This window comes from Schistocerca serialis, chromosome 1, assembly GCF_023864345.2.
Source record: "Schistocerca serialis cubense isolate TAMUIC-IGC-003099 chromosome 1, iqSchSeri2.2, whole genome shotgun sequence".
NCBI classification, from domain to species: domain Eukaryota; kingdom Metazoa; phylum Arthropoda; class Insecta; order Orthoptera; family Acrididae; genus Schistocerca; species Schistocerca serialis.
In genome coordinates this window covers 523799952-523824105 of record NC_064638.1, presented here as the reverse complement: position 1 = coordinate 523824105, position 24154 = coordinate 523799952, and the positions used below count along the sequence as shown (strand labels likewise).

Sequence of the window (24154 nt, the reverse complement as noted above, 5' to 3'; positions counted from 1 at the left end):
ACAAGCTGTCTGTTCACATGAACGGCCACCAACAAACTGTGGCCAAGAAACAAACGGACTACCCTATTGGTGAGCACGTTTCCCAACACATTCTTCATTTCAATGACTTCTTCACAGCCTGTGCCATATGGATCATTCCCACCAACACCAGCTTTTCTGAATTGTGCATATGGGAACTCTCCCTGCAATATATCCTACGTACCTGTACGCCTCCTGGCCTCAACATTCTTTAGTCATTGTCTTCACACATCTAGCCCCTTCCCTGTTCCCTTCCAGCACTACACAGCCCGACGGTGTGTGGTGGAGGGTACCTTCTCCCTTCTATTCCAGTCTCGTATTGTTCGTGGAAAGAAAGATTGTCAGTATGCCTCTGTGTGGGCTCTAATTTCTCTGATTTTATCCTCAAGGTCTCTTCGTGAGATATACGTAGGAGGGAGCAATATACTGCTTGACACCTCGGTGAAGGTCTGTTCTTGAAACTTCAACAAAAGCCCGTACCGAGCTACTGAGCATCTCTCTTGCAGAGTCTTCCACTGGAGTTTATCCATCATCTCCGTAATGCTTTCGCGATTACTAAATGATCCTGTAATGAAGTGCGCTGCTCTCCATTGGATCTTCTCTATCTCTTCTATCAACCCTGTCTGGTACGGATCCCACACTGCTGAGCAGTATTCAAGCAGTGGGCGAACGAGTGTACTGTAACCTACTTCCTTTGTTTTTGGACTGCATTTCCTTGGGATTCTTCCAATGAATTTCAGTCTGGCATCTGCTTTACCGACGAGTAATTTTATATGGTCATTCCATTTTAAATCACTCCTAATGCCTACTCCCAGATAATTTATGGAATTAACTGCTTCCAGTTGCTGACCTGCTATACTGTAGGTAAATGATAAAGGATCTTTCTTTCTATGTATTCACAGCACATTACACTTGTCTACAATGAGATTCAATTGCCATTCTCTGCACCATGCGTCAATTCGTTGCAGATCCTCTTGCATCTCAGTACAATTTTCCATTGTTACAACCTCTCGAAATATTGCAAGCATCATCCGCAAAAAGCCTCAGTGAACTTCCGATGTTATCCACAAGGTCATTTATATATACTGTGAATAGCAATGGTCCTACGACACTCCCCTGTGGCATACCTGAAATCACTCATACTTCGGAAGACTTCTGTCCACTGAGAATGACATGCTGTGTTCTGTTATCTAGGAACTCTTCAGTCCAATCACACAATTGGTCTGATAGTCCATATGCTTTTACTTTGTTCATTAAATGACTGTGGGGAACTGTATTAAATGCCTTGCGGAAGTCAAGAAACACTACATCTACCTGGGAACCCATGTCTATGGCCCTCTAAGTCTCATGGATGAATAAAGCGAGTTACATTTCCAAATCCATGCTGATTCCTACAGAGCACATTTCTAGTCTCCAAAAAAGTCATTATACTTGAACATAATACGTGTTCCAAAATTCTACAATTGATCGACGCTAGAGATATAGGTCTATAGTTCTGCACATCTGTTCAACGTCCCTTCATGAAAACGGGGATGACCTGTGCCCTTTTCCACTCTCTTGGAAGGCTACACTCTTCTAGAGACCTATGATACACTGCTGCAAGAAGGAGGGTATCAAACTGGTATCCATCAGGTCCAGGGGCCTTTCCTCTTTTGAGAGATTTTAATTGTTTTTCTATCCCTCTGTCATCTATTTCGATATCTACCATTTTGTCATCTGTGCGACAATCTACAGAAAGAACTACAGTGCAGTCTTCCTCTGTGAAACAGCTTTGGAAAAAGACATTTAGTATTTCGGTCTTTAGTCTGTCATCCTCTGTTTCAGTACCATTTTGGTCACAGAGTGTGTGGACATTTTGTTTTGTTCCACCTACCGCTTTGACGTAAGAGCAAAATTTCTTAGGATTTTCTGCGAAGTCAGTACACAGAACTTTACTTTCGAATTTGTTGAACGCCTTTCGCATAGCCCCCCCTCACACTACATTTCGATTCATGTAATTTTTGTTTGTCTGCAAGGCTTTGGCTATGTTTATGTTTGCTGTGAAGCTCCCTTTGCTTCCGTAGCAGTTACTGTCCCACGGTGGCTCTTTTCCATCTCTTACAATCTTGCTTGGCACATACTCATCTAATGCATATTGTACGATGGTTTTGAACTTTGTCCACTGATCCTCAACACTATCTGTACTAGAGATAAAACTTTTGTGTTGAGCCATCAGGTACTCTCAAATTTGCTTTATGTCACTTTTGCTAAACAGAAAAATCTTTCTACCTTTTTTAATATTTCTATTCACTGCTGAAATCACTGATGCTGTAACTGCTTTATGATCACTGATTCCCTGTTCTGCGTTAACCATTTCAAATAGTTCGGGTCTGTTTGTCACCAAAAGGTCTAATATGTTATCCCCATGAGTCGGTCCTACTCTCTCTCCACCTCGTCCCTGGACGCTTCCCAGCAGCACTTCACTGTGCCTCATCCTACCCTGTCATCGCCCCTCCCTCCCCCATACCCCATCTAGATGCCTCTCCCATTATTCACTGCTCCTTGTAGTGTGGTTTCAGCTGCCAGCGACTGTGGTCATGTGTGTGGGAGTTGTTTTTGCATGTATGTGTGTATGTGTGTGTGTGTGTGTGTGTATGTGTGTGTGTGTGTGTGTTTTTGACAAAAGCCTTGTTGGTCGTAATCTTATTTTGTGACAGTCTTTTTGTTGTGGCTACCTGGGATGCAGCATCTTCACTATATTGTGAGTAACAGTTACCCTCTTCATAATATTGTTACATTGCATCCCGGATTTTCTGGTGTTCAAAATGTAGAACTGTTCTACATATTTGTTCGCATCTTGGTGTTTAAATGTTCTCCTGCAGAAGTAACACTGCAGAAAAAAACTCATCTGCAACCTTCTTTAGTTCCTTTTCCATTGCACTTCCCCACTTCTCTCCTAGCTGATGTACTTGTGGCTTATATTAAAACTACCTTGATAACTTTCGAATCTACGAGTATTTATCAAACAAGATACTTCTTTTCATATAAGAAAATGGAGGCAATATGTGCAGTATTATGACTGCAATCAAAGCCCTCTTCACATGTGTAAAGGGAGACAATGGTGAGGGATAATTGTATTTCCTGTTGGCTTTAAGGGCACAAAGTTTGAAATTTACAGGCATGTTGCTATCATGAGTTCTTCCATTCCTCTGTGTTCTATAGGCTGAAGATCTCGCTGCATTTGAATACTAGATTAGTCTTTAGCACTTAGAATGAGTATTAAAATATGTTGTTGAGAGGAAAATTACATATATTTACCTGTTGCCTGCTGTCACTTCTACAGCAGTATAAATACTCTTTTCACAATCAAAATTTTCAATGACAGGCCCATAATAACAGTTAGCTATTTCTGCAAAGCTGCCACCACGTTCTCTGAATGTTTCCAAGACTTTTCTGACACTGTCCCGTCCATTTAAAATTGGCTGGAACAATGTACACATCCAAAATTAAATTACTGCATAGCGCTGTACCTTATATCATATAACTTAGTATTAAACAAACACGACCTTTAAAAATCAATATACATTATTTATGTAATAATTATCTGAAAAGGATAAAGATTATAGACCTAGCTAATATTGATTTTTTTGCATGTTTTTCTGATGTATGATGCTGATGCTTGGTGGAAATAGAAATACAGAATACAGCAACAATAGATTGCACATAATGAATACATTCAGCAGTGATGAAATTAGTTTAGTTTATGAACAGAATAAACTGAATACTACACCTACTTGATGCGAAATGTTCTACGGAAGATTCAGTAACTGACTGCGAACTTATTAAATTACTGGTCAGAAGTTAAATTTTAAAGAGGAATGAAAAAAAAAAAAAAAACTGTTAAATAGTGAAATGCTTAAAAACATAATTAATTTCAGATAATTACTATTTTACTTATTCAAGATTATATAATAAATATGGACACTTTCAGGTGTTTTTTCAGTTAATCCTGCTTAAGAATGAAACTTCATGAATATCAAAGTTTAACATATGGTTACTCTGTTCACAATTATATGTATTACTGTGTCCCATTTGTTGGTTACTCTGTTCACAATCATATGTATTACTGTGTCCCATTTGTTGCAATCCTACATGTAATATCTCAAATTCATATGTTGACATATGTGCACAAGCAAATAGCTAAGTAGATATGCACAGGGAATTACAGGTATTATATAAGTCTTCCATTCATTGATATAAAGAAGGAACACAATTTACCTGAGTAGCAACAAAGACTTCTCAAAAGAGAAAGTCAGTAAATCATTGTGAGTAACCATGGTGCATCCATCTTTGATTCTGATGAAGTTGCAGACAGAAAGATGAATTTGCTGGACTGTGTTCCAACCAAAGAGCTGCTGACTGGGAACAAGTAGCCTTGCCCAGAGACTCACATTTTATGCTTCACAGGCGTGGCACTTTGTGTGTCCAGCAAGAAATAATGGGGATAATACACTCTGCAATCACTGCTAGAGAAATGTGAAAAGGTAAAGACAATCTTATACTTATGAAGGTATTTGTGGCATTTGCCAGGAACATTATCCAGATCATTTGGACAGATGTGGTTTCAGTCTATCGTCCAAACCCCCCCCCCCCCCCCCCCCCCCAATAGATTCTGCTGATCTTCTCTCAGGTTGGGATTTTACGACAATTTTATGCACTTGTCATACAAAGAAGCCTTGAGGAGTAGAATTAAAACTTCAAAGTGGTTCCATGACCCCAACGGAACATCTGTGCAAATACTATTATAACAACAGCCATCAAACACCATTTAACTGTTTTTGAACGATATGTAGACAACATGTGTCAAAACAGGTTTTGATATCTATCAGCAGAAGGCACAATAAATTACAGCAATTTCTGTACACCACAAAGAATTGATTGTGCTCCAGATTATTAATTTAAAAAAATCTGTGCAACTTGTAATGTGATACACTGTTTAATTCAAAATGCAGAAGGTATTACCCATGAGACCTCAAAGATATTCTAATATTCATGGAGGAGGGACACCCATGATGTAAACAATTATTGTCGTATTTCAATGTTATGAAAAGGATAGATTGCTACTTATCATATAGTAAAGATGTTGAGTCACGGACAGGCACAACAAAAAGACTGCTGAACAAGTAAGGTTTTGGCCAAAAGGTTGTCTTCTGAAATTGACAAAAACACAACACACGCACACATTTATGCGAACACAACTCACTCACACATGACAACTGTCTCTGCTCACCGAAACCAGACTGTGAGCAACAGTATATGATAGGAGAAGCAACGTGGGTGGTGTGGGTAGAGGCTGGGCGGGGAAGGGGAGGAACGCAGGGTAGAGGTGGGGGACGGTGAAGTGCTGGTTAGAAGCCTTTTTCTTGTGCCTGTCTGTGACTCAACATCTCCACTATATTGTGAGTAGCAATCTAGTCTTTTCTTAATATTGTTATTGTCATATTTCTATACTCAGTTCCATACTCCCAGCTATATCTAAGATAATTGAAAAAGCACGAAAACAATAGACTACCATTCACTACATTGTGGAGGGGCTGACCCCCAGATAGGCACAATGAAAAAGACTGCAAAACACTTGAGCTTTCAGACCAAAAAGTACTTTTTTGGAACAGAAATACATACACATTCACACAATCACAACTCGCACACTCTCTCTCTCTCTCTCACACACACACACACACACACACACACACACACACACACACACACACGGCCACTGTCTCTAGCACCTGGAGATTGTTCCATAACTGAGGAAGTCATGTACACTCAAATAACAGAATTTCTTAGTAAAACGAAATCACTGCCCAAACACTAGTTTGGGTTTCATGAAAACAGAATTGTTAATGCAGTCCTCTTCAATTTCACTGACCAAATTTTTAAATGGATCAATCGAAAGGAATTTTATTTTGGACTTTTCATTGATTTAAGAATGGCTTTTTATTTCGTTAATAACTCCCTGTCGATTCAGAAGCTAGAAACATACAGCAACAGAATCACAGCAAATTCATCATTTCAACCATATCCCAGGAACTGAAAGTAAATGGCAGACATCACAAGCTCAGAAACTGAAAATATTTACTCTGACAGAGCCCTGATAAGCTGTGGAGTCCAACAAGGCTCCAAAAAGGCTGTTCCTTTCGAACAATGAGATTCAATTAGACAACCTCAACACTTTTACAACATTATTTGCTCTTTCAAAGTGACTCAGCTCTGCAACTGAAATACAAAATTAATTAAACAACTGATAGGCTCATGTTCTAACTGCATAAGAACAAACTGTTGAGAAATGCAATGAGTAAGAGATAATTTTTTGGATTGATAGTACACTACAGTGAAACCACGACAGATACAAAGTACCAGTACGATCAACCAATAATCTTATCCTCTAACACACAAAGTTTTGTTCTGAAGGAGAAAACAGTTTGAAAACACTCCATCTAACACACAAAGTTTTGTTCTTAAGGGGAAAAAAGTTCTAAAAACACTACGTACATAGTGGTTAAGTATGCATATAATTTCTTTTTATATTTGTGTTTTATTCCCAATATAGTCTAGTTGTCCTATATCTTGTAAATCTGTACATTATGAGATGCACAGACTAAATAAAAATAATGGGAGATGGTCATAATAAGAGACTCAACAATGTATATTCTACTTATGGACTCATGGTGTTGAAAGAAAACACTCCTTATGAATTTATTAAACTGTTTTCCCACAAGTACATATTTTCCTGGACGAAAATTGAAAAACATGCAGTTCTTGGAATTAAAAAGATAGTTTCATTTTGGGAACGACAATAATCTTTTCATATCTTTCGTGTGCTGGTACATCACGGCTACCAACACTTCAGAATTTAATGACACAGCTTCTCAACGTATTCTTGGAAATTATACTTTTACTTAGAATTCATATTTTCAGTTCATTACAAATTAAAAATCTGTTTACCTTCCCAGCCATGGAACGAAGGGACTGATCAGCTTTTGCTAAATCCTCTTTTAGGGACGTCAGTGTCTGCTGCAATGCATTTTCTTTCCTCCATAATTCACTAAAAATCAGAAAGTGTATTATTACAAAGAGTACATCTGAATAACACTATACTGCCAATATTCCACTGGCAAATTTGAGACTACTGTTTTAGAAAAGTAAAATTATATTTGTGGAAAATCTAAACCCAGTTCAGATTTCAATATACAGCAGCTTTCATTTTCCTCAACTTTAGCTTGACTCCTCAAAGTGAATAAACTGACCTTCACTGGTCGGTACCCCAATGGGCATCACATTACCCAAAACATGGCCTTGCTGAATATAATTGTACATACAGCCAAAATATTATCAGATAAAGATATTGGCTGATCAGAAATAAACCATTCCACACACACATCATTAACACCTGCATCATTTATCTTTGATTTTATCACAATAAAACACTGCCAACTTCACTGATACCTACACCTGAGTGAAAGATAAAGATATTCGCTGATCAGAAATAAACCATTCCACACACACCATTAACACCTGCATCATTTATCTTTGATTTTATCACAATAAAACACTGCCGACTTCACTGATAACTACACCTGAGTGAAAGATAAAGATATTCACTGATCAGAAATAAACCATTGCACACACACCATTAACACCTGCATCATTTATCTTTGATTTTATCACGATAAAACACTGCCGACTTCACTGATACCTACACCTGAGTGACATCATTACAAAGTTAGAGACTGTGAAGCTGGTGTTGGTCTGTTTAAACATACCCAATTTTAATGCGATGTAATAAATACGCACATTTAAAACAAGGTATTATTTCTATTCTATGAAGTAATACACAATAAAATTGGACAAAACACAAACAAGCAGTGAATTAAAACCAATTTTTTTACTGCCAAGAAAAATCAGATATTTGTGCCCTGTGAATGATAATATAAACTCAGAACTAAGAAAGTTATGATATTTTGTTTGAATGTGGTAGTGGTTGACTGCTTTGGGGTTAAAGGACTTTTAAAGTGAGGTCATCCGTCCTTTGGAGCAGGGGTACTCCATCTGGAGTTAATGTGATAAAACAAGGCACTGAAAGTGATACTGACGCCAGAGCTCACAAACAAATGATGGAGATGTATTTGGATCGGGCTGGTACATAGGTCAGACCAGATGAAGGGTCTCCCAGGGCTCCTCCACAGCAGAAGAAAGCCCACCCGCATCCAATCCTCGCCAACCCCCTTAAGGGAAAATACAGTTACAGAGGAAAGAAAACCTTCTTGTCACATAAGAACAGTAAAGGTGAGTAGGTTAAAAATATGATGGAAGTCAGTTGGAGAACAACACATAATGCAACAGTTGGGTGTCCCTGGGGCTCTGCTTGTGATGGAAGCTGTCCACCCCTGATCCATTATAATAACTAAAGCATTAAACAAGCATACACTATCCGACAGAGTGCTATTCCTAAACCAGAAAGTAGATTGCAGAAGAAAAAGAGGTGAATTGCATCTAAAAGCAATTAAAAAGAGTAAAAGAGGGATGAAAAAGGCAGTTGGCAAAGGAAGTAAGGTCAAGGGTCTCAGAGAACCAGCATGCAACTGAAAAAACTCCAATTTCAACTGCCGCACGATGGAAGTAGTTTTAAACCTTATATCTGAGAGTACAAACCACTTTCACAGAGAAAACAGAGGACCATTTTACTGTCCTTGAATCTTCTGCCAATACTAGAGGCAAAGAATTCGTAAGAGCGTGCCTAGTATGGAGGGCCAGAAGGAGGAGGCATTTCACAAACAAGGGGAGGCCATGATGTTGGGATTATGGATTTACTTCACACTTCGTGCACCTTTAGTAAGCCATTCAAACAACATAACGTGCAAGTAGTAGAAAATCTCAAGAGAAGTTTTACGCACCTATTCTGTACCTGATGTATCTGTGCGCAGGTGCCAGATGTTAGGGATAATGGTGGTCATATGGTTATCATTTGAGCTTCATAAGATGAACACATACGAGGAGACAGTTCAACTCCCGCTCAAACCTTCATTTTTGTAGTAAAAGTGGAAATTCTGTGATATTTAAAAATTTGCATCTACACTACTTGTTCTTGCTACATCAGCAACGTCTCACTGTTATGCAGGTTAACTGCCAAATGGGGCCTCCATCTGTGTCTGCAGCTCGAAGCGTCCTGGTGCAAAGTAGTTCCAGTTTATCTTACCCGATTGCGTATGTAAGGGATTTCTCGAATCACGAAAGGCACACATTTTCAGGAAAACTCTATGCATTTCTTCATTTACTTGTCAATAGTTGTAAGTATGTTTGTTCTAATAATTAAATTTAATTAAACTTAGTAAGTAGTCAGCTAACAAGAAACTCACTAAAACTTCAAGCAAATAGACATGGTTTTGTTAAAATTATATTACCTCTCAAATGTCATATAATTTAAATAATATGACCAGTGACGAAAAATTATAGATTAAAAAAATAAGTATGAGTGGGAGTCGAACCATCACTAAGGGCCCGTTCATCTTATGAAGCTCCAACGATAACCACAAACTGTAACATTCAGCACCAAGCACAGATACATCAGTTACGTAATAGCAACGTGAAATTTCTCTTGCATTTTCTCGGAATTGCCAGAGAAGGGCATCTTACTACTTGTACACTGTTTTGTTTTAATGGCCTACTAAAAGTGTACAAGGTTTGAAGTAATCTGTGATCACAGTGCCGTCGCTTTCCCTTGTAAGATATGACCCAGTGCATGTAAAGCTCTGCAACCACAATGTTAGGCTGTCTTGCTGTATATAGTAAAACTCTCGGTTGGTTTGATATGACCAATGCAGAGTCCACATAAGATGTGGATTCCTTCCTGAAGGAACAGGAGAGTGAGATGCAGCAGTAGTCTCCTTAATAGTAGAGTTTATTAAAGGCCGCAGTAGTCCACAATATGTTGTTCCACCTATAAGTGAGAAGAAGCCTTAAAAAACTGCAAACTCTCACCTGGGAGTGTAAAAGTGAGTGTGAGGTGAATAATTGTTCTCTAGCCCAATGGTCAACCAGTTCATTCCCTGAGATGCCAACATTATCTGGGACCCAGAGAAAGACAACAGAGCAGGCAGTACGACTTATGTCAGACAGAAGGCTGTTAACAGCGACGAATGGGATGGAGACTGCTCATTAAGTCATGGCAAAATAAAACACTGCCAAGGGAGGTGTGTACAATAAAATGCAGGGCTCTGTTAATGACTATCAGCTCCACCATAAAAACACTGCATGTTTCTGGCAATGAATGTGGTTCCTTACTGGTAGTAGATGTAAAAGCTTATCCCACCCTATTCATGGTTTTTGAGCCATGAAAATGTAAATGACAGCAACACCCTGATATCCTTGGAGAACTGAAAGGACCAGTCACTGAAAGGTAAGGGGGGGGGGCTGAAATTTTTGGATGGTTGAATAGATTGATCCTAATTTGTGGCCTGGGAATCAACCATGCAGGCATATGCAGGAAAATACAAGAAGAGCATTATAAGAGGATTAGGCAGAGGTCCCAGCAGAGCTGATGTAGCAAGAACAAATAGTGTAGATGCATTCCCACCGTAATCCACTAAAGAGCAGGTGTTAAGGGGTCGATGCCCCTCGTATGCAAAAAGAATGTGATAATTTGGACGATGAGAAAGCTGTCGGATAGTGATTGTGATGTGAACAACAGTTGATACCGTCAAAATTGAAGAGGGAAGGCCCCCAATTTAGAAATGAGACTGTTAGTGGGACTAGTCTGGAAGGCAACAGTGGTAAGTCAAACATCACAATGATGGACTAGATCTAACAATTTCAAGGCTTAAGGCACTGCTAAGCCATAAGGCAAACATAGTTAAGCTGATAAAAGACCAAGGCATCTGTATGAGCTAGTTTTCAGGTGACAAATATGGGGTAGCAAAGGCAACTTTTCATCAAAGAGGAGGTGCAAAAAAACAGGACTGCGAAACAATGTCCAAGTGCTGGGTACCAAAGCAGAGCTCTGGGTCAAGTAGGATCAAGGTACTGTATGATGAAAGAAACGGAATACCCACATTTTTGCAGGAGAGAATTGGAAACCATGGGATAGGATATAAGTGGAGGCTCTTTGGATGGCACCTTGGAGCTGGCATTCAGCTGAGGCTACAGTGTGAGAACTGTACCACATGCAAACGTCATCAATACAGCACAGGGGTGACCACTGGCCTCAAACAAGCCCATTGATGATGATGATAAGGTGTGAGACACTCAGCATGGAGCTCTGTGGGATGCCATTCTTTTGGACTCATACAGATCTGAGTGAAGTACTAACTCTAACCCAGAACACCCAGTGGGATAAAAACTGATGAATAAAAATTGGTATGGAGCCCTAAAAGCCGCAGTATTTTATTCCTTATGTAGGTGAAGAAAAACTGCGGTGAAGCACTGGTATTTAGAAAAGCCTGCTGGCTTGATGTTCCTAACCTAACCAGATGTTCTGCTGCGGATCATACCCTCTGGGACCACACTAATGCAAAGACAAAAAGCCGTGAGGTTCAAAAACCCAGCATAATCTGTGGGCAACTATCCTTTCAAGCAGTTTGCAGAGCACGATGGTGAGGTTAATCAGTTGGTAGTGTCATAAGACTCCCCACCCCTGGGGCTTAAGACTGGGACAATGAAGTATGCTCTGAGTAACAATCAGACATGGATAAGCTGATTATGAATTGAATTTGGGCCTGGGGCCATACTGTGTGACAAGGTAAGAACTGGAGCTAGATCCATTACATAAATCAGATTTGCAGGGGGTGGGGTTGGAGGCAGGTGGTGAAATGTAGAGGGATGTCTTCAACTTCTCCTTTCTTTGTTAGAAAGGTAGGCAGGTAAGAAGAGGATGCTGAAGCTGCTGCAAAGATTTCAGCGACAACCAATGTAAATGTACAACAACCACACTGTAACTAGGATATCTGGAACAGTTGTTGAACTTTGTTGACCCAAAAGACTTCAGAGCTTGATCCATACACAGCAGGAAGAGGCATACATCTTCAAGGAGGAGAGGCAGTGCTCCCAGCAATCCTTCTTACTACACTTAATTAGGCACTGAGCCTTAGCAAAGGGTCACTTAAAACTGAGGGGGATGACATATAAATGATGCCATTTGAGATGTTTCATGCCTCTATGATGGTCCTGTATAGCTGTTGCAATGTCCTTGGTCCACCACGGGATTGGCAGCAGCAGACCATGCATGTAAGAAGAGGAATATTAGTTCCAACAGTAAGGGTAACTGTGTCGGAGATGTCTCCCAAAACCTCATTGATGCAATCTGACAGAGGGAGAGTGAAGATCATAGCAGTGGTATATAACTGCCAGTTGACTCTTTGAAGATCCCATAGTAGTAATTAGTTCATCAGATAGTATTAAGAAAGTGATCACTGGGAAGTGGACACTGTCATAAAGATCACCATGGAGCAACCAATGTATTGAAGTCAAGAGACTGGAAGAAGAGACTGTAATGTTGACAGTCAATAAGGTGCCATGAGTGGCACTAAAGTGGACCGTAGTATAATCACTGAGGAGGCACATATTGAGATCAGAAACAGCTGGTCAATTAGAAGGCCCCAACCATAAAAAGTGTTACTTCCCAACAGGGTGTGGTGCACACTGAAATCATCAAGTAGATGAAAATGGGGGAGGGAGGGAACAGTTGGATTAAGGTGATCATCTCAAGGGAAGGAAGCTATATGAATGTTACAAATGGCAATTACCCTAGCAATTTGCACTCACACTGGTATTGCTCTCAATGTGGTATGGAGGGGAATCTGCTCACTGACTACATCCATGTGAATTACCTAACAGACCCCTCCAGCTGCCCTCCTGGGGACAGTATGATTACAACAGGATGCATGATAACCATGAAACATTTGGGAACGGTCATCAGTGAAATGAGTTTCTTGGAGGACAGTACACACTGCACTATGAGAAAGAAATTACTTATTGCAGTTCCAGCATGTGACAGTAATATCCATTACAGTCCCATAAGATCATCACACTGAGGGTGTCCTGATTATGTCTGAAGGGCCATGGAAGGTTGATCATATCCCAGGGCCATTGTCTGTCACTAGTGCAGACAGGACAACATCAATGAACATTGGTTCAGAATCTGACAATGGGAAATCTGGCACTTCCGGACTCACTGGAGTAGCCTTCTCCTGAATTTTCTTCTTCTTCTCTTTTGTAACTTTTGGTGGCCGACGTTCTCGTGAAGGTTTATCCACTGTAAGCATGGGGATGGATGAAGAGCAGGCTGCCTTGAGATCCACATGCCACAGCTCCTTCAGCCTTTGGCTGCTGCTGGTCCTCTCATGTGTGAGTTTCAGGGGAGAGGGATCCCAAGCAGGATGACATATTACCAAAACGAAAACATCAGAAACACTTCATGGGTGGCATGACATATGGTTTCACTTCACACTTGTACACCATAACATTAAATTTTACTGGGATGACATTTCCTTCAAAGACTCACAAGAAAGAGCCTGCACCTGCTCAGTTATCCCTGGGAACTTTCTGTACGCATAAAACACATAAACAACTCACAATTCAAGATTACCTCACAGCTCCTCATCTATCCAAGAGTGTAAGGTCTTTATGGAATATAACTGTTTGCACCAAATTCTAAGTTTTATATGGGGCAATAGTCACTGCTATGTCATCCAGTCATTCACATGCCTGAAGAGCTCAAGACTGAGTAATACAGAAGGCCTTACTCAATAGTGGATCCACTACACAATTTTCCCAATGAGTCAACTTCACATTTGTCCTCTATGTGTCCCATAAAAACTAAAGGTTTGTTCACCGTAAAAGTATCAGCATCTGTTCTAGTACACACCACGTATTGAGTAAAATGTTTTGCTCCCAGTCCTATGGCTTGTCCTTCTTCCCATAATGTAGCCAGGGCAGGGAAAGCAGTAGGATTATCATTGTCCGTGTTGAAATATCTGGGTCCATCTGTTGAGAGAGCCAAAATGCCCATTCTATTGGTTCAAACTGACATGTTTCATGTGTGAAACGTACGTCTTGAAGCCATCTACTCTGATCAATGGCTCTCCTACAGGTGCCAACGAGCCACAGCACAGGTCATCTGGTACAATGGCCATTGCTGGGAGCCCTGCAACTCCAGGAAGGAGTGTTTACTCCTTGGTATGTGCGGGGAGCTAGCATGTTCAAGAATCAGAGATGTGATCCCAGTGTTGTCAAGGGGCTTTACGGGAAGTGTATATCAAACCTACCACATAAGATTGGCTACCACATTGGATTTTAAGGGCGTGAATAAGTCCATGCAGTTACTGCGCACAGAAAGTTGTCAACATGGTAGGCAGTAGCTAAGATGTTCTTCCCCAGTCGATCCACACTACAGAAAAAAAATTTGAAAATGAAAGTCAAACCAAGAAGGTGGTCAAAATTACTTCAGTTGAAAAGTGATATAAAGGAAATGAATGAAGATCTCGATGAAAGAAAGCAGGAACTAGTGAAACAGCCAGGTCAACACCACAGGCTGCCACCATCAAAAAGAAGGAGATGTAAAGATAGTCAGTAATGGGAGATTGCAGTATTTGAAAGTAAGCAGGTGGGATATCAAGTACAGAAATCGGTAAGACTCAGCAGTGACTGGAAAGGATCTATTAAATAAACACAAAATCTTAAATGAACACGAGTATTCCGGATGATGCTTCAAATATATCATCTTTGGTGCTGGTGTAATGTCTGTTCACAGAGAATACTACTACAGTGATCTGAGACATTCAGTTGTTTTCCTGCCACAGATATTGGACATCATTTTTGAAAGTTTGAAATTTTATGTCATTACAAAATGAGAACTTCCCAAGAACGATTTCACAGTTATAGTTTAAAAGTGATGAAATTCTCAAAAGTGGATATTCTAATAAAAATATGCATTTATTTCTATGTATCTTATATTTTGTATTAATAACTTGTTCATATAGCTTAATGTGCAGTGTGCTATCTTGTGAGATTGGTGGGGAGGGGGGTTGTAAGCCAGAGCCAGATCAGAGCTGAGTAGTGGATTAACAACCACAGGTCTGGCACACCAGCCAGCATGACAGTGGGTTTTAAGCATTTTCCACAACAATTACACATACTGGGCTGGACCCCCAACTCTGTCTCAAATGATTTGATATGCAAATAGTTAAAGTACAATAATACACAGAACTAAGTTCAAACAACTGACAGACAGCTTGCACATTTGGCTCCCCTTCCTTCAGTTAACTGAAGACTGGCGACAAAGGACATCTGGGCTCAAGAGTTAAAAATGAAATTTAAAAAGTTTTTAAAAATCTGTTAAAAGTGTTGTGAAATGATTTGTCAAATAGTAAGAAATAAAACACATTAGAGAAAACTTTGACACATTTCATTTCCTGTACTAGATTTCTAGCATCACTCAAATGAACTCAAAATGTCTCTCTAATATATTTTATTTCTTGCGCTTATACTCACCACGTCACAAAATAATGATAGATCTTTTTTCCATTTTTTTTAGGTTTTGTTCTGAAAACATTATCTTATTGACACCTCAGTATCTGATTTGAAAGACACCATTCTGACACAGGATGCATGCGTGGACAAGAAAGGGGGGAGGGGGGGGGGGGGGGGGGGGGGATTTCCGGGATTTTTCCCGGTTAAAATTACACTTTCTCTCGGGTGAAAATACACCTTTTCTGTGTTAAGTGACAATATACATTTCCTCGGAACTGAAAAACTTATCAATCCTTTGAATGGTTCTGGTTTTATACACTCGCGTAGAACTTCCCAGCCCTTTAGAAAAACAAACTCAGAAAAAAAAGTGTAAATTTAAATTCCACCAAACGCCGCATGTTACTTTCCGATGGACTGAATTAAGATTACAATGCGCTTTAGTAACCAGTCATAGCTCATGTCACATGATCTCACCAGCCGATAGCAGCGGATATTGGAGCATAGGACTCATAATGTAGTCAGCCAATAGCAATATCACTGTTAAGTAGCGCGTATACACAAACAGGAAAAGTTAATGATTTGAATTAATATACACAGTATTACTACAAGAAAAGCAAACCTTTTATACATAATATTGGTCTCGAAGATTAATAAGCTGCAAGAGAAGCTAAGCTTTCACACATAATGTTGATCTTTTTTGCGTGTGTTACACTTCAAGATATATCACACAAATGTACTAGTAAAATTTTTAATAAAGACATAAATGTCTGATCTTCTGGGCTCAAAATTTTCCTAAATGTTTGTCCTTAAAGACTTGATTTTTAAATGAGAGTTAAACGCTCTGTGATTTAAAAAATTTATCGTACATTCTCGCACATAGTTCATCTTACACAAAAGGAAATTTACTCTGAAAGTAATGCTTTTCAAACAACCATTCTTAATATTTTTCCGTGACCTGTTAGAAGAAATAGGTTTGTATCAGTAGTTGCCAGAGGGCGCCAGATAACAGGTGTCACCGCGCTTGCACAGCTACTATGATACAGGAAGCCCGTATGTTCGTAGGTGTAAAACATTAAAATATCTTACACTATGTCATAAAAGAAGCAAGACATCGGAGGATACTCCAAGAGCATCAGAATTTTGTGAACCATACTAAAATGCATAATTTGAAATAAAGTGCACATTCGTATGTCCAGATTGGGATGTAAATTTTCTTGGAGTACCAGTACTGTATTATCTCGTGTTTGGTTCTTCATTATGGCATAATGCCATATGTGCTAGAAGATGAAAATGTGAACTTTTGAAATGCAGTGAACAATTGAAACTAGCCAATAGCGTGGAATTAAACATTTTGTTTCAAATAAATTGACTGCCTCAGTGGAAAAGATTAACAAATGATAAATTTCTCTTGCAAATTGACAAAAATAACTTCATTTTTCTGCAAGGTGATTAATGCTTGACTGTCAGAAAGGTGGAAAGAAAATAAAATCTGAAACCAATAACATTTTTTAGCTTTCCGTACTCACGTCAATGTATTTTAATTAATTTGATAGTTCCCGGCCACAGAAATCCATTTTGTTTTCATTTGATGTGAGAGCAATAAATGAAGAGGAGACAGCAAAACGACTAAACATAAATGTGGGTCACATGGAGACTGCTCTGTGCATAAGAAAAAACAAAACAAAACAAAACACCTTGCAATTAATATTGGATGGGACAATTTGTAACCAGGAGAACAAGAACTCTTAAGAAAATCTGCATTATTTATTGCCTATTGCTAGTAACTTGCTTTTTTGAGTGACATAAAATTAAATACAGGATATGTGAAACCAGTAGAAAAGACAAGCAAGACAGTACACATTTGTTCAATCCTTAAGTCCTAGCATTTTTCTCTAGCTAACCTTGCTAAAGCTTTACATTGCATGCTTTCCTTTCAGGGAAAGAATCCATTACCTCATCAAAGTTCGTCAAATGTTTTGCTACATGAAAAAATGAAATGTCTTTCTCTAATACTGAAGAAGCTGTTAATACAACCAGTACCCAAGACTTGTGTGGTTTCTCAATCTGATTACGATTATTTTGTCACTGTCTGTTAGATAAAACAAAATAAGCTTGTCAAATGTTGCAGCAATTGCAACACACACCAAATAAACGGGACTGTTTTGGTACAAATGGTCATTTTTATAACACGACAGAATGTAATTCACGAAGTACCAGCAATATCAAATGCCTATTAGGCCTACTACAAGCAAAAAGCTTTATGTTAGGAAATAGTTTCATATTTAATTCATACGCCCCAGGTTCTCAAGCATGAGATCAAAAAGTAGTAATATGAAATTTTTATATAAATTTGGAATCGTCTTATTCTTCCATAATTTGTGTTATGTCCCCTTTTCTTCTCCTTCCTCGTTCTAACAATCTTGTCATCACTAACTCTGTAACTTAATCTCCAGTAATCTCCAATAACCCTGCCACAATCAACATTTTAGTTATCCCTAATTTATTCTCCGGTAGGCGTTATTACGTGTTCACACAACGCGTTTGCTGTGCTACTCCCAGAATAGAACTCAGGCAGCTGCTACCAGGCACAGTACAACTGGTCCTTACCAGTGTAGTGGTCTGGCCAAAAATTTTCTATCAAATTTCATTTTCTTGGATACATCAAGAAGATAATACGTAATCTTTCTTACCTATTATTCCTGTTACTCATTTATTTCCATTCTGGTAGTCTGAATCTATGGATTTCACTAACAATTATAACAATGCTGATCATTCGCAAACCCAGTCAACCACATAGAAAACAGCTATTGCCATCCACCCGTTCAACTTTATTCCGCTCAGCTCATATAGCCCTGTCCCCTTCTGTCCGCAGGAAAGTTTATTTCTAGATGCGGCGGGGATTCCGCTGGCAGAGACACGACGTAAACTATGCACGCTTTCAAAAATCAACTTATGATTCATTCAGAAATGAACTTAGAATATGTTCAAAATCCAACAGAGATGGGTTTCAAAATCATATGAATAATCAACAGAGCAATGTGTGCTGGAACTAGGCACTTTGTGAAGCAACGTTTTTTTTCCCTCAAGAATATGAATTTGGCGGTCCCCCTCCCATTCTCTGAAATTGCCACCTGGGGTAGATACCCTGATATGCCCCCAGTGAATCTGGCAGCTTGCATGGGCCAGTAAAATTTTTCCGCGTAGCATCTTGCTGCCACACTTTTGTAGCCAGAAGCAGCAGAAGGTACTACACATGTGCGACTCAACTGTGCATGCGCATGAGCCCACCCGCAACTGCTCAAAAGAATCTAAAGTAAACAGTTGTGGCGTCAAGCTCATCGGAGGCAATTTGTTGTTATGAAGCATTGCACAGTCTTCAAAAAATGGCTCTGAGCACTATGGTCATCAGTCCCCAAGAACTTAGAACTACTTAAACCTAATGACAGTTAAATATCATACCAATGAAACTTTTTATGATCAAAATAGCCAGGCCCTGAAAAGACAAATTTTTTGACACTTCATTTGTCCTCTTACTGTCTGCTGGTCTTGATATGTCCAAAATTTAGTACTTGATATGAAGGAAGACATTTTAAAAATAAAATACCACACCAATGCACCTAAAATTATGAAAATACCTATGCCTTAAAGAGAGGAACTTTTTGACACTTCATTTACATAGCCAGCAGCAACTGTTCACAACGTTTCCTCTAACATTACTAATTAAGTCCTCTAAAATCACTAATTAAGTTTTTCTGAACTATTCTGATTATTTTCAAGCAAATAAACCCTATTCTGCAAAATTAGACCTCACACTGGTCAATCTGATACTCTGTCCATATCCCACTCTTCGTTTGGCCATGAAAATTCAGACAAAAAGCCACTGTATAATTTACAGGGAGACTAGTTTTCATTCTGGTCTACCAGATGACCAATAAGCATTCCAAATAATGAAAACAGTGGACCCCATCTAATGGAATAAACACCAGAAAAGAAGTGTGACTTTTGTACTAATGATGAGGGAAATTTATATGTGGAACTTTAGGGTGGTTATGCAGCATACTTTTCCGAATCTGCAAAATGGAATCCCTTCCCACTTTACCTTACAAGAAGAGATCCTATCTAATACAGAACTAACTCTGTGTGTTCTTAACTGGGTTTACTTTATTCTTGAAGAAATCATTCTCACTTAATGAATAATTCCCTGAAAAGTTCTAGTTTAATCACACAATAAGTGAGAACAGAAAAATTCTGTATTTAGAACAGTGTATTCTATTAACAAAATTCAAGATACATACTTTCTTTTACTCTGATACTGATCTTTGGTCTTCTTGAAATCATAAAATTGTTTATTGTGTTCATCTATACAAGCTCTTTGCTTTTCCAATTCATTTGTCTGTTCCTGCAACAAAAATAAATATCATAAGAGATTCATCTTCAATCTCATGACAAACTTGCAAGCACTTAGAACAGTCGAACTTGCCACAAACATCTGACAACATTATGACAGATATGTGGTCCAGCCATATTAATGTGACCACCACCTGTGTTTAGCATCAACATGCAATAACAGCTCACAGATGACAGCGGTAGCAGTGGAGGGCGTATAAAGTGTCTCAGAAAACAGTCGTTGTCGTAATGGAGCAATTTATCTGACGTTCAAAAGAGAATGATCACTGACTTTCGGGCGAAGGATGCAAGCACTTCCGAAACAGCTAAGTTAGTAAACTTTCTGCATCTGCTTTGGTTAAAGAATATCATGCACGGCAAAATGGCGCTATCCAAAACAGGCACCAAAGCAAATGTGGTGCACCATGAGCCATAGATGACAGGGGCAATTGATATCTGCGAAGATGTGTACAGGCAAATAGACGTGCAACTGTTGAGAAACTAACCACCCAGATGAACTAAGGGGGCTATCAACGGTGTCTTCTCAAAAACTGTTCAATGAACATTGCTGTGTATGGGCCACCACAGCTGGCAGTTGGTTCTGCATCCACAGTTACTGCTATTCATTGGCAGCAAAGGCTGGAATTTGCACACCAATACTGCAACTGGACGTCCACTGAGTGGCGACAGGTGACCTTTTCAGGTGAATTATGTTTTATGCTTCATCAGAGAGATGGCCATTGGCATATGCAGTTTGAAACATCTGAAAGTAAACATCCTGCAACAATTGTTGGAAGGGTCTGAGGAAGGGGCGACGGGCTGGGGGTGGGAGAGGGAGTGTTAAGGTCTGGGGTATCCCCTGGGTGATCTTGTAATTTTGGAGGCACAGTGGAATGGAGCAATACCCGTATGCATCTATCCTTGTGGATCATGGCCACCCCTACACATGGTCTGTTTCTCCTCAGCATGATGGCATCTACTAGCAAAACAATGCAATGTGTCACACAGTCGCAGTGTATATGTATGGTTTGATGAGCATTAGGATGTGTTTTCCATATTCCCTGGTCACCAAACTCTCCAGATTTAAACCCAAATGAGAACCTGTGGGACCCCGCAGTCAGGCTGTACGTGCCATGGATCCTCAACCAAGAAACCTAGTGCAGCTGGCCATAGTACTGGAGTATGGCTGCACATCCCAGTCGATACCTTGCAAAACCTCTCTGACTCTGCTCCTGCACATCTTGCAATGGTCGGTGCTGCAAAAGGTGATTAGTCAGGCTTCTCACAGGTGGTCACATTAATGTAACTTGACAGTGTATACTGCTGACATCACCTTTCTGAAACTGATGGATTGTAATTTCACCTTTTGTACAGTCAAAGGTGGAGACTCTCACATAGCACTCACTCAGTGGATTCAGTTCACTAGATTCTTCTCATTGTTATCAGAACTATCATTCTTATCACTAATCAGGATAAAATCTCAAGGACGTCATCTCATACTAATGGCCATTTTCTTAGTGCACTCACAGTTCAATCTGTATCTGTATGTTCAGTTTTCTTCAATGCAGACAGATAATTATTGAAGATGTGGAGATCAGATGTACAAAACACTATGGCTGAACAGAATGATCAGATCATTTGACCAACAACTCTTCATTTTTGCGGTAGTAGAATCAGCAAATGTTGAAGTGAAAGGTTAACAATATCAAATCGACAGAATTTTGTTCTCATATCGTCGCTAGGCAATGAAAACCTCGTAACTCCATCTGACAATGAAATCCACGTAACTCCATTAGCAAATGTAGACAATTATGCCAGATAGCCTGTTGAAACCTTCCTTCTTCAAGTTGTACGGTGTTACCATCCAGCGATATGTAGTTTGTGCTGTAAACGTCGCATCTCTGGTAATCGCCATTGTTAGTGTGCAGGGTGAACACATGCTCCGAGATTAAAACGTTTTTTGATGTGGATAGTAACCTTTTTGACTGACAGACCGCACACTGCTTTATTGGTACAGGTACATGTTAGTATTTCTAGGTATAGTTATGTATTGCATTTTAATATACAGAATTAATAATGACCTCGTTAAATACAATATTGATTTATGAGTTTTTCATCGCGCCTAAAGCAGACTACACTCGGTTCATACGAGGTTTTAATTTTAGAACTTAACAGAATCCTATACATTCTACAGTAACTACTTTGTTTTCAGCTATGGGTAAAAAGAGTAAATTCACTCTTCACCTTGTGAAACAAGCCGACAACGAGTCATATTGTATAAAATCACCGGAAGAAGATTCTAGTCAGGTTCCTCCTTGTCCTCCACCAAAAGAATGAGTAGACCTACAAAATGAAGGCAAACTGTAGTTTATATTGCTGTAACTTCAAGTAAGATCTTTGTTTGAAAAGTTGAGGTGATTAAATTATTTGAATATTATTGATGACGTTATGGTTTACACTACAGATAATGCGGAAAAAGAAGCCAATACAGAGGCGAATTCCACTTCTGAGTTTGAAAGTCTTTTCGTACACATCAGCGAGGATGATATCTCCAGTGGCAGTAGTGATGTGTATGATCCAGATAAAAACAAAAATGACCGTAGCAGTAACAACAGCACGGAAGACGACAATGACGAAGTTGACGTGGGAGTAAAAAGTACTAAGCAGCGCCGTAAAAGGAAAAGCAATCAATCACTTCAAAGTTTGCAGAAAGAAAAACATATGAGGGGACAGGATTAATTAGGAATGCAAAGAGACGAGTTTGGCAAAAAGAGACCAACAATGAGCAGAAGGAGGAGGGAAATGAAACCACGATGTACTTGTAAACATTCTTCCTTAAATCGGAACAGGAATTGCAAGGATATTACAGAAGAGCAGATACAGCTAATATTTAATCATTTCTGGCAGGATATGTCTTGGGTGAAGCCATGTCTACTCTGTTCCAGTTAAAAGACAGAAATAGTTCAGAATCTAATAAATCTCACCGTTCTAACACACTATATTACAATTTTGTAATAGAAGGACAGAGAAAAACTGTCTGCAAGACTATGTTTCTGAATACTTTGTGATTAGGTGAATGGAGTGTCAGAACGTGGGCATCTAGTGCATCAGGAAGAACGCTTGCAGAAGGGCCTCAAATGCAGGAGAGACCAACGAACGTTTCAAGTGGACGACAATCAGCGTCAGATTTTTTTGCAGAGTTGCCGAAACTGGAATTGCATTACTGCTGTCGTTCTTCCACAAAACTCTACTTGGAACCTAACTGACGGAGTAAATCAGAACTACATAGGGTATATATAGAATTTTGCAAGAAAAGAGGACAAATCCCATCTGCTTACAAACAGTTCTGCGAGGTATTCGATGAAAATAATCTTAACTTATTTATGCCTAAAAAGGACGAGTGCGATCTCTGTTGTTCTCACCAGACAGGCAATCTCTCATCCAATGAATGTTCTTTGCATATTGCCCGAAAAACTGAGGCAAGGGAAGCGAAAAATAGTGATAAATTAGGACCAGCTAGATTGTTTTACTATGGACCTTCAAACACTTCTGCTTTCTCCCAGACTGAAAGCATCTGCACTACTATAAAAGCAAACTGAAGGTCCACAACTTTACCATCTATAATTTAAAAAGTAACGATGGTTATTGTTACCTTTGGCACGATAGTGAAGGTGGACTAACAGCTTCGGAATTTGCCAATATACTCGTGCATTTTATAGAAATGTATGTCCAAAAATATTCAGAAGCTATTTTATATAGCAATGGGTGCACGTACCAGAATCGTAACTCAGTCATGAGTAATGCACTGGCTCATCTCGCCAATCAGAAAGGCATTACAATAGTGCAAAAATTTCTGGAGAAAGGTCACACTCAAATGGAGTGCGATTCTATGCACTCCACCGTAGAAAGGAAGTTAAAAAACAGACACATTTATACTCCTGCTGACTATGTAGAAGTTTGTACTACTGCAAGACGAAGTCCTAGACCTTATGTTGTCAATTATTTGGACCACACGTTTTTCAAGTCCTATGATAAACTCTCGTTGTATTCGTCTATTTGGCCAGGATTCAAGATTGGAGATCCAACAATGACTGATAATCGTTGTCTCAAGTATGATCCCTCCGGAAAAATGGAATATAAATTGAAATTCCGCGATACGTGGGAACCACTTCTAAGAAGGATGTCAAACATACCCAGCTTATTTACAGTGCCCCTCACTACAGTTCACCACTAAAGATCAGGGCAGAAA

At 39.3% G+C, this 24154-nt stretch overlaps 1 protein-coding gene across 1 annotated transcript in view; it reads right to left on the bottom strand.

Annotated features, from left to right (window-relative positions):
• The window catches only part of LOC126474514 (structural maintenance of chromosomes protein 3), a 216962-nt gene that overhangs the window by 68045 nt on the left and 124763 nt on the right, over nucleotides 1-24154 (bottom strand). The window contains exons 12-14 of the mRNA XM_050101989.1: nucleotides 19815-19918; nucleotides 7003-7102; nucleotides 3316-3479 (exon numbers count right to left, since the gene is read on the bottom strand). Coding sequence (XP_049957946.1) covers nucleotides 3316-3479; nucleotides 7003-7102; nucleotides 19815-19918 — 368 coding nt within the window. The remainder of the gene's footprint in view (nucleotides 1-3315; nucleotides 3480-7002; nucleotides 7103-19814; nucleotides 19919-24154) is intronic.